The 12,101-nt window shown below is 44.5% G+C and overlaps 1 protein-coding gene across 2 annotated transcripts in view; it reads right to left on the minus strand.

The window, feature by feature from the left end:
* Nucleotides 1-1,432: 1,432 nt before the first annotated feature.
* The window catches only part of LOC119172614 (cell surface glycoprotein MUC18), a 73,723-nt gene continuing 63,054 nt past the window's right edge, over nt 1,433-12,101 (minus strand). The window contains exons 9-14 of one of the 2 annotated variants that reach the window (XM_075892621.1): nt 11,228-11,353; nt 10,702-10,729; nt 4,229-4,320; nt 3,821-3,939; nt 2,761-2,938; nt 1,433-1,809 (exon numbers count right to left, since the gene is read on the minus strand). In XM_075892621.1, the coding sequence (XP_075748736.1) occupies nt 2,783-2,938; nt 3,821-3,939; nt 4,229-4,320; nt 10,702-10,729; nt 11,228-11,353 (521 nt within the window). In that variant the 3' untranslated portion in view covers nt 1,433-1,809; nt 2,761-2,782. Of the gene's footprint in view, nt 1,810-2,746; nt 2,939-3,820; nt 3,940-4,228; nt 4,321-10,701; nt 10,730-11,227; nt 11,354-12,101 lie in introns of both variants that reach the window. The other variant, XM_075892620.1, reaches the window with a different exon arrangement.

Raw genomic sequence — 12,101 nt, forward strand, 5'->3', positions numbered from 1 at the left:
CTTCGTCTTGCCCGCTGTTTTTGCTGCGTTTCCCCTTGACAACGCAACGTGTGACTGCGCTTCGCTTCTGCACTTTTCTTATTTCGTTGTTTTGTCTGTCTTAAGGTGCTGTTGTGAAGTCGAGCTCGGGCCGGGCACACCTTGCCTACCTCAAGAAATTTTCCGAGCGCTCCCCTATTCTGTCTAGATCTCATATGAAGCCGTTGACAGGTTTGTTTTGACAGAGACTGCCGCCAACGTCTGAAAGAGACGAGCGGCCTCGTGGAAAGGCGCCTTAGCGCAGTCTTTTCCTCGTGCTTCCTGGTCACTCGAAATTCCAGCTCGCCAAGTTTACTCACAGAGTGTCTCCGTCATTACGCGACGAGGGGGTGCGCGACGTTGTCCGGAAGTGCCTTTGAAACGCCGTTCTGTTTTCCATATTTACGACTTGGAGGAAATGCGGGCGCCGAGGCTTCAGCAAACAGTTAGTTGGACCCTGTGGGACGACAGAAGCACCCGCGGGGATGCGTTCTCTCGGAAGTAATCGAGAGTTATGGAGCAAGAGCACGCACCTCCACGCAGCTATTGCGACTCCGGTTTCATTTGGCTGTTCCGCTGCCTGTTGCTTTGTCGCATGCGAACGAAGGCTGTATAAGTTGTTTTTCTAAGTGGCCGAGTTCTGTTCGCGACGGACGGCCCTCGCAGCATTGTTTTACGCCGCAATCTTGATTCCACTCAGTTTGCTTGCTTCTGAGACGCCTTTATTTCATAGTTGGACTTAAGTCTGTTCACGTGATCTTATTCAAGACACCATGGGCGTGAAATAAATGAAGCTCCGCGTATTTTAAGACACCTGGTGATATCAAAGCTGTATAAGACTGCTTGTTCCGTGTCCTATATTAAGGAACGCTTGCGATAGGGCTGCCTTCCTGAGAATAATTTGAATAACACCATCTTGCACAACGTTCTCAGTGTTGATTGATTGATTGATATGTGGGGTTTAACGTCCCAAAACCACCATATGATTATGAGAGACGCCGTAGTGGAGGGCTCCGGAAATTTCGACCACCTGGGGTTCTTTAACGTGCACCCAAATCTGAGCACACGGGCCTACAACATTTCCGCCTCCATCGGAAATGCAGCCGCCGCAGCCGGGATTTGAACCCGCGACAACGTTCTCAGTGTGAGTCCGCACTTAGGTAGGACTGAAAGTTGGGCGAGTTAGTGCAGCCGCATTGTATCGGAAAAGGGCGCAGCAAAGAACACAAGAACACTTTTTAACCGGCGCTTGTGTTCATGTGGTTCAAAAGTCTTTTCGTCTTTTTTGCTGATCTGTTTTGTTACGCAATGTTCGATGCAGTTAGCAGATAACCATTACTGAAAATTTTTGTGTCAGAGTGCAGCATTTGGCGTATTTGCGGTCTCCTCAGAATGAAGAATAATGCAAATGCTCTTCGTGGTTCTCAAAAGTATCATTTATTTGTGCCGTTCATTTCTTCGCAGTATGTGTAATTCCGAGTTTTTTTTTATTAAAGCACCTTTCGATGAAATTGATGCAGTAAACTTTATTAAACGTGTTTGCGAACATCAATATATTCAGGCAAGTTTTGTGCGTTGTAAGAAAAACAAGAGGAGGGATTGTTTAAACTTCCTTCCACATCATTCCACAAACATACTTCCACAAGCTCACATGTTTTCAGTTCATTATGAGCGCCCGGGTACCATTATGTGGAAACGAAAGGGAACTAGCATGATCGATGACTGATCAGAAGTCGTTGAAGTGCCTCACCACAAACTGTTGCTTCTTTTTGTTATCACCTTCCATGAACCCTGCAAATGAAAAAAAAAAATATATGAGAAAATATAGTTTCGTTCGAAAAGCGATTCATCATTGGCGATTTTGACGCATTAAGCAACTAAGCAAGGCAACTTTCGAAGTTCTGTCTGCATTACAAACTATTGCAGTAGACGTTCACTCAACAGTTACACAAACACAGTGCCACGCGTATACAGGTAAGCATGAGCTCCTCTCATTCGCTGGTCTGCGAACATCAGTTTATAGTCATCAAGTTGCCGTGACAAACATATGAAATAAGTGTGAGCATGCTCTTTGCAGCGCCTTTTGTTTTTAATGCATTACCGAAACTCTGAGGTAAAACTATTCAACATAAAAATGCACGGCGAGTCATCGTGCGTTAGAGAACGGCAATCTTACTTAGCCCAGTCCTTGTAACAGCGGACGCCTACAGATCACCTAAAGTGCTCAAAAGCTTCCGACAGTAGCAGTCATCAGCTGATGAAAACTATCGTTCGTTGAAATAAACTCATAAACTTGCTTTATTTGCTTTAATTCGTTTATTTAAAATCTGCATCTTCACACCCTAAATTCATCTTGCGTTACACCAGATAGGGCAAGCCTTACTGTACCCTTGCCAATTTTTCCATGTACAATTCCTTCCCCATATGGGTAGTGCAGACAACAAACACGGTAACTAGTTCAACTTTTCTGTTTTTTTTCCTTGTGTTTCCCTCTTTTGCTTCCTTCTCCTCTGCCATAAGTGGCAAAGAGTTTGGTTGAAACTCTTCCGCGCTATTCTGAAATGCATGCGTACTAACCAAAACCATCTTGTAGATTTACCTTAGTTATATACCTTACTTGTATATAGATCTCCCTTACCTTACTTTCTTAGATATGACGTTACGAAAATTTCTTCTTCAGAAGAAACTACGTGTCGCTGCCGTTCATACTCGTAATCAAGGCACTGACCAATTATCCCAAACCTGCTTGCTGCTCTGTCGCCCTTCATGTGGCAGTGATCGCCGATTCTTTTCCGGTGCAGTAGAGGTCCTGCGGGCGCGAAGTATTTCGTGCCTGTAGCACACTTGAGGGCGAACAAATGCACGGAGACGATGCCCTCCTGCGGTCTTTGGGGCTGGCGCGAGGGGCGAATGTTGTGAGCTGGAACATAGAAGAAAAAAAGGTTTTTTATATCAACGCGTAGAGTTCATAAGTGAAACAAGGCTCTCACGCGGTAATTGCTATTGTAATTGCTATAAACGCTTATTTAAAAAAATGAAGTGCGATAAATTTGCGAGAGACGATCTGACCAAATATCTGGATAGTTGTAGCGGACAATCAGAAGTCTTGTTATAATGGTAAGAAAAAAAAAGTCTGCCGAGTATATCTGCCATGACAGTGGTTTTTGCAGACAAAATAAAAGAAGCAGACAAAATACCTTGTGCGCTAGCTCAGGCGCAAGAACACTGCATACAATACTTACGTCATATGTGCCTTGGGCAAACACTTGCGTGTCGTCCGAGGCAACACAACGACTGCATTAATGTTTACATAGCCGTATGCATATACTTTGGTCTCACGACATACTGTATACGTGACGCTGTAGTAGCTGTAAGCATTCTAGAAAGAAAGAAAGAAAGAAAGAAAGAAAGAAAGAAAGAAAGAAAGAAAGAAAGAAAGAAAGAAAGAAAGAAAGAAAGAGAAAGAAAGAAAGAAAGAAAGACTGAGAGAGTAGAAGGCTGTAAGATGGAGTGAATGACTGAAGGAATGAAAGGACTGATGTAATGAAATTATGACTGGAGTAACAGTGAAGTAAGGAAGAGAGGGAAGAAATATGGCATAGCGGAACGTTATCTTTGGCTGGTTGGTGCATGACACTCGACAAGAGAATCGTACGCAAGCACTGGTTACCTGTCTGTCCTTATGTCATTTTGCAATGTGATCTTGATTGTGAAAGAATGAATTTCAGGAAAAAAGGAAGGGAGGAAAAAATAAAAATGAAAAAGGAAGGACAGAATAAGAGATGGCCATCGTTTGAGTTACCTTGATCTGCACGGGTTCCACACAGCCTGACTCCAGACTGACCGTGCCGGGGCAGCAGGTATCCATCATAGACGCACCCACTACGTCGCCGTGCAATGTTGACACTGCTACGGCTCGGTCTGCACGGCTTAAATGAAACAGCGAAAATAAGTAAATGTACACAAAGAAACATCGCGCTTCACAATACGCATGTACACATGCTGCGGTATTAGGAAACTTAGATAATGAAAGTGAATTTGGGGTTTCTCATAAAGAACAGCGGCCATTGGAAGATCATACAGCTCCAGCCGGACATTGTCGCTATATTTTTTATTAGACAAATAATTCAGCAGACAATACTGGCTGTTCATAAGGTGGGCGTACCATTCAAGACACATTACAAGACAACGCCAAACCTGGAATACTCGCCTGACACTCCGTATTTGTTTGTGATGAGATCTGGAGACTGGTACACGACGTCTCCGGAAGTGCACTCGCAAAAAGTCTTCTCAGGCGAATACCTGCACACAGAGCATATACGTTACTATTCTTGTCGCTCAATCTGCCCCCCCCCCCCCCCCCCCACAAGTGTGCTCGCGAAACTCTTCATTTCTCCCACTTCGTCTGTTGTTTTTTTTTTCGCGCCTTTATCTCGTACCTCAGTGCAGGAAAGAGATGAACCGGACGTGCTTTTGGCTGATTCCTCTGCCTTTCCTTCCATCTCTCTCCTTAATTAGAGACGATATTACTTACATCTCCGAAAAAATCGCAAGTTACTTGCAAGTTTATTCAGATTCATCTTCAGGAGTGTGTTGGAGCATATGTTCCTAAAAAAAAATGCGGGAAAGCTTGTATCAATGGGTGCGCACTCCAGATTGACGTCATGGGCAGGACAGCTGGTAAGTTTGACTTCGGAGATTATTTATTTTATTTATTTGTTTGTCAAGTACTGCGGACACGTAGTGCAAGCAGGGAGGGTAATAAAATGGTACAGGAATGAACAAGTTAGGCAAAAAAATTTAAAATAACAAGAAAACAAGAACACTATTTCAGAACAAGAGTCGATATGTTTGGCAAAATGCTATAAAACAAATCAATGTTATTAGTGATCATGAAATCTATTCAATTACACAATTATATTTTTTTATAGAACAAGGGAAAGAAATATATAAGTGTGTTTGTTCTCGCAAAGTATGGTGTTAATGCCTTTTGTCTACGGTGACGTGTGGTCCGGGTTAATAGGGGCGATAGACATAACAGATACAACACATTACGCAGAGCTCAAGAGGGTCTATCTATTTACTCGTGGAGTCAATCAGCTGGCGCGCTTCTGTCGTCTGGGCGAGGCCTCTCCTGTCTTTTTCAGTAGTATCCGACTATTAGAGACATGCACGTCATTGCAATATTTAGTCGTACTTATATTGCTATGGATATGAACCTGCTGCACAGTAACAACGCCAAGACCATTACAGACATAACGCCACCCGTACCTATTATTCTCATTCTTTTTTTTTATGTCGCAGTAGTTTGTGGCAATCATTATTTTAAGTTGACGTGCCACATAGGGCACGGACGTGTCATAGGATTCTCAATAACGACACAATAGCAAATGTGAGGCGGAACTGCAGGTCCTATTTTCTATCTTTATCGGGGAAGCAGCGCCTTCCTTCCTCTTCTCCGAGCAGGATTATAGACAAAAAATATTAAGGTGGTTCAGTGATACGTTATGCCTACCCTTTTTGTTAACTTTTTTCTTTTAATTTATTTTGTAAAATCTAAATACCAGGTTTCCTTATTTATACAGAGTACCAGCACTGCTGACACTGTCGCTGTGATGGCACTCTGAAACATACCTCTCAATTACTTACTTTCCTCATTTCTGGCGTTTTTTTTTTTTTGCTTGAAACCTTCCAAACGACCACTCGCACACCTTCTAAAAGGTATCACTTTTAATGAGGCAACCTGAGCGACCAAGTCCAGTCCGGTCATTACTTTAAACTCCCAAAACTTTTGTATCAGTCGAGCGCATTTCGTAATAACAGAAAGTTTCACCGCAATGTTGCAACGCCGTTGTCGTGTTCAGGAGTTTGCCAGATGGCAACAGCTATTACGGTCCTGTCATCCGCAAAAGTCCGGAGCACGGATTGTATTTCGCCCGGACGGTGCATTCGCTCGGCAATCATTCCAAGCCCCGCACACGAGGCACGAGAGCCGCTATATATGTGTGCACTTTACGACGACGCCTGCCACATATAGCGCTAGAGTGGCTGGCCGTCGCTGCTTCGAATCAATCTAATAATGAGCGTGAAGCGTGCCGTGAAACTTGCCTTGACGCTCGCGGATTGATTCAACTTTGTCGACCGTGCGAGGCGCGGTGTGTGTTACACGTAACGGGTGCCCGCTCGATCATTCTGACAGCGCGGCGTGATTTCGATGGGAACCCCTTGCAGTGACCGAGAGGCCAGACGAGCCGGCCAACGGCAGGATGCATTAGAGCGCTGGTGTTGGCCCTACACCGATCGATGGCTATAGCTTCTACGCGTCGCAGAAATCCGCGCCCACCAAAGGCAGCAACACAAAGCGCGGAAGAGAGGAACAAACAAAGCGAGGAAGCAAGGAACGAAGAAAGTAAACCAGTTCGTGCAAGTAAATGCTTGAGGTTAGTGAGGAGATTATGCGAAATGTTCGAGAGAAAAACGCTGGAGAACGTTACGAGAAGGCTCCGAGATACTGCATACGAAATTACGAGCATGTAATCACGCACGTCGTCGACGAAGCTTCTCGAAGATTGTTTGCTTTATGCAAATCCGTGGCAGCTGCTAAGGGAACAGTCACATGACCCGAGAAGCGATGAACAAACAGGTTAGTATCCACTCAGCTACACCTCAGCGCAGGCCTTTGCCATCGATTCGAGTCCGCTATGAACCCACGTTTCGGTGCGGCTACAGCTCTGAACCATGCCGGCAATTCCAGGCCACCGCCATAATACGAACGACACGGCGCAGCCATGCGGGGCTATAAAAGTACGTGTTCGCAGCGTCCCGACTGTGTACCGATGCGAGAGGGGGGCTACTTTTAAGCGGTGAACGTGACATAAGGGGCATAAAAGTGGAACAACCGCGGTCTTTTTGTTATTGTTTTAAGAACTTCGGATGCACGAAAAAGGCTCTTGCGCACTGTTTACGTCGAACTGAACGGTATAGCCATTTTATCACCGGAAACGTCTACGTGCTGCAAACGCAGGTGCGTCTTCGAAACTCGTTACAATCATGTTTTCGAAATATGTATACGTGCTATAATTTCTTTTCAACTAACCACCCACATTGAATGACGAACGGCTATTCTTCAATTTTCTTTTCATACGAATCCGGTTTACTGCGCTTCAAAATGGTGGTTAAGCAAAGCGTTTCTGCGCTCTTTGGAATCACTGTCAGCTTGCTGTATTGATTTTTACCCATGCATCTCAAATCGGTGTTTATAGTAGTTGTGAGCTATCGTGTGCTGCATCAAAAACGAGGTACAATGGTGATTGAAGTTCACAATGACTACATATTTAGCAGGATACGTCTTAATATTCATATCCTAAGGATACGTCATGTATAGCGATATCAATTTAATATTGCAAGCTCCTGCATAAATGGCTTCCACTAAAGTGACTGAAACGCCATGTTGGAGCATCAACATTGTGTTACGTTAGTGTTGACTACCTGGCATGCTGGTGCCTTCGTTATGGACGCACAGAGGCCCAATAACAATCCAGATCCGTCATTACCGCAATGAATAAGTGTATCCGCGTGCTGATCATGCTTTGACGTCATCTGAGCCGCCATCTTGGAGCCATGTTCGGCGTCCACGATGTCACGTGCAAGATATGTACGCGTGATTTCTAGGCGCTTGTACGCTTTGTAGTGTGGTGTGATTGTGAGTGTCGTGTGGTGCGTGTGATTGACTTGCGTCTTCCTTCTAAAGTGCATTTGAAATTGGCACAACATTTGCCATAAGCAGCTGTTGCGCGACCAGATGAAGTCCAGTTCGTACACGCCACCACTATGACATGATGGTGGAAAGGTATCACCAGAACTTACACTCTGTGCAGCCCCTGGACTACATATATTTTGTTACGTACGCGTGCGTTCCACCCCCCTGGAATCACACAATGTCTGACTTTCTCCAACTTTCACTACTGTTTCTTCCTTCGCTTTCAGATATGCCGCTTCCCCTGAACACACCAACCTAGCTGAAGACAGTTATACTTAGACATCATTCACTATATGGAGAATACTTATGACATATATCCCGCAAAAATCCAGAATAAAACCGTGCCTCTTCATTCTGCGCTAACCATAACAGTAAAGAAACCGTGGGAAGGCCACGGGGCAACAGGTGCAACTGCTTTGTATGCGCCAGAAGCACTGCGAAACACTACGCACTTGCACAACAGTGACAATAGATTGCGTGAGCCTGTCATGAATAAGACGTTCATTTTTTTTTGTATTTGGAGGAGGTCGAAAGAACGCATTCTGTCACGTTCGTTGCTAAGTTGGAAACAAGGGGGATGACGCTATTGATCATACTTTAGTGAACCACACGTACCGTGTCTCATCTTCACTACAGCGCTTACTACTCACGCTGAGATGATTCTCAGAAACACTGCCTGTAAACGCGGCGCCAATTTTTTTTCTCATGTACAACTGTTTATTTCATGATTATGCACTAGTGCCCTACATTGCAGCAAAGTGGTCACTGTGCTCAAAGGTCACGAAAGTCACTGGTTCGATCCCAGCCGTGGCGGTCGCATGTCGATGGAAGCTTAATGCTAGTGGCCGGTGTACTGCGTGAAGCCAATGCACGCTAAATAACTTTAGATGTTCTAAATATCCGCAGCCTTGCACTACGACATTCCTCGTAATTGTATCGCGCTTTCGAGATGTAAAACCCAAGTAATAGTATGGTTAACGGCACCACAACATTTCAATGTGGTCACCAGATTGCGACGCCGCGTTCACAACGACGCGCTGTCTTCTCACTTCTCCTCCGATCCTGCGGCATTTCGACCCAAGCGCCCCGACAGAAATACACGCAGACGCCAGTAGTGTGGGCCTTAGCGCCATCCTTGCTCAGCGAAAGGCTGGCTTCGATCAGTACGCCGTCGCTTTCGCCAGTCGCACTCTGAGGAAGACTGACACTAACTATTCTGTCTCAGAAAAAAGTCACAGCTTCACCGCAAAGGCGAAGCAATCATTGTGATCACAACAAATTGGAATGTCACGAGAAGAATGGCAAGCGAATTGAAACGTGCCCCACGTTGCTCCCACACAAATGACGCACGAAACGTACTCACAGGTACAGGTGAACGCGAATAAGTGTCTCAGTTGTTACTACGCTGTGTCTGAAAAGCACGCCCTTTTCGCAAACGGAGATTGTGCAACAATTACAGTGACCTTTGCGCGCCCGGTAATTACAACAGAATCGTTCTGGTGAAAGCTGAAGGCCAGTCAAGGCGTACGATCTTCCGCACTGCGAGATAAGGGCGCGCGGTAGAGCGTCCAGCGCCCTCCTCTCCGTGGGGCAAAGTACGCGTGGGAGATGATAGCGCACGCCGCCAGGTCGTGACAATGTGGCGACGCGCACTCATTGCGCCATCTTGCTGGTGGTGCTGAGAACACAATAGCTCCCCTTCCCGAAATGCCCGTCACCAGTGGTAACTGAATAGCATCCCGTTTGAACATTGAAAGACGTGCTCCTTCGTGGTTCAGTGGTTAACGCCTCACATACGCGATTCAGAGCTAGGTTCCACGTTAGATTCCGCGCGCCGGAGTATTTTGGTTGTACAGTTGTAACAAACTGTATGTGGTAAGGGGGCCGAAATCGGGATTTGAATCCGAAGCACCTACTTCCCGGTTATGAAACGAACTCCAATTTTCCGCTACCTGGAGGCTTACAAAGAGGATTAATCTTAAATTGAGGACTACGCATAGAGCGATGAAAAGGAAAGTGATAGGTGTAAGCTTTAGTGACAAGAAGAGAGCAGAGTGAATCAGGGAACAAACCGGGGTGAAGGAGATCATAGTTGAAGTCAAGAAGCAGAAATGGACGTTGGCCCGGTATGTAGCGCGTAGGCGGGATAACCGTCGGTCATTAAGGATAACTGACTAGATTTCTAGAGAACGCAAGATGGTAAGGGGGAGACGTAAAGTTAGGTAAGCAGATGAGATTAGAAAGTTTGCGGGTATAAAATGGCTGTAGCAAGCACACGACCGAGTTGACTGGTGGATCATGGAATATGCTTTTGTCCTGCAGTGTGCGTAGGCAGGCTGATTATGATGATGATGAGAAAAACGGTGAGTGACGGCAACGCTGACGCCGGCAGCGAAACTCAGCTGAGACTGTTCATATAATTGTTATCGCAATAAGAACGTGTGTGAGCATCGCAGACGTTATTCAAATGTCGCAGGTTTGGTCCCTGGCCACGGCAAGTTATCTTTTTGTGCACTGTTCTTTCTTCACATATATATAAGAATTACTGCTAATAAATTACCGTACACTTTTTGTGGCATCGTTTTCTATTAGTTCTTAGTTATATTGTGTCCAACAATGAAAAACAAGCCCCTGATTTTCCACTTCTTTTCTTCATTGATATGGCAGTGTGATCTATTATAGGTGTGACTTGTCATGCCACGTTGCCACATTTATTCGCTGCTTGGATATGAAAGTATGGCTTTGTTGCTGCCAGAAGTAACAGAAGTGTTGCGAGAAAGAAAGACAGGGAGGAAGGAAGAAAGGAACAATAAAGAAAGGGAGAAAGAATGAAAGAAAGAAGGAAGGAAAGATGAAATTGAAACCATTGAAACGTATTTACTAAAACTGCAGGCATTAGTCATTTAATAGTGCTGATTACTCACTTTTGAAGCTGAACAGCGTGTTTTGCCTCTGCAAGAGAAAAGAAAAATATTGGTCATATGAAATATTAGTGGCCGAGATAACAAAACTCAGGGATAGCTGATAAAAGGAAGCATAGTTTACCCGACATTGACCAGTACCAACCACTCCTCGCACGATGCGAGTAAATACAATTGATAAGTACATGCGTCACCAATCACTGCTTTTTAAGAATTGAGAGGAAGGGGGTTCACTAATGTATGCTTTTTGTACGTGGTACAAGTACAACTGCTGTCAAGCTTTGTATTTCCACCAGCTGTAGGATAACCAGCCTTGGTAACCGCATCATCCAAAAATAAAATTTTCAGTTGTATACCATCGTCGCTTATGCGCCATCATTACATCGAATGCGGTATCGCACTACATGCATAGCAGACGTATTGGCGCTTTTCTTGTTATGTTTGCAGGAGTCTTTAAATGACTTCGCTTACGCATTAGGTCGTAAAACTAGCCTTACAATGTATATGCTTTAACAAAGGATATGTTCACCTTTTCGCCTCCGCCGACGTTTCCAGTGTCTCGCAGCTGTCAAGGAAACGGTAAGAAAAGCCAGCGCGACGATAGCCGCAACGAGGAAGCCTAAGACGTGACCCGGAAGTTTCACAGTACTGGAATCTGCGAGAAATCGAGTAACGAAACAAGTGCTTCAGTATTGTCAATCCATCATCATTTGTTTTAACCATTCAACAAAGCTCAATCCGCACGCCACTGCACCTATTTCACAGTTGTGATGTTTCTGTCCATGTTATTAATTACATAGCCGGCAAATGTTTTGAAGAAATTTAAAGGTATTTACCTTAGCCTCCATTTATGCGAGCGAAGATCAGGCGTTCAAGAATGTACAGAAGGATTAAAACAACTACCTTGTATCTTAGCATAAATGAAATATTCCGACGCTTCAGTTGGTCCCCATGGTGCACTCGAGAACCCCGACGTTTCATAACCCGCAGCGCAGCTGTTGTAGTGTAGATATTTTGTTGCTCTTACGAATTAAAATTAACGCAATGTTTGTACGAGATGGCAATATGTCCTAGAGTGTAAAATATCTCGTTTAAAGCAAAAGCTTTTAAGCAAACAAAATAGAAGAACGAAAAACTAAAAATTTCAAAGGACAGCTTGCTTAGTAACACTAATGCTGTGTCCTGTAAAAGTCGTTGTTCTTGTGTTCTCGTTTATTGCGCGCTTAAAAAAATTTTTCTTTAACCTTGATTGTTATTAACTATGCTTTGTATAATGTCAAAAAAAAAAACGACGGGTCACATATGGTTCAGAACACTACTGGGCTGACTTGGAACGCGCAGCACAATTTTTAAATTATTATTCTATACGGAAGTTAGCTGAAACAGCCCGCAAAAGCAGATAC

The sequence above is a fragment of the Rhipicephalus microplus genome, chromosome 4 (assembly GCF_043290135.1).
Source record: "Rhipicephalus microplus isolate Deutch F79 chromosome 4, USDA_Rmic, whole genome shotgun sequence".
Lineage (NCBI taxonomy): Eukaryota > Metazoa > Arthropoda > Arachnida > Ixodida > Ixodidae > Rhipicephalus > Rhipicephalus microplus.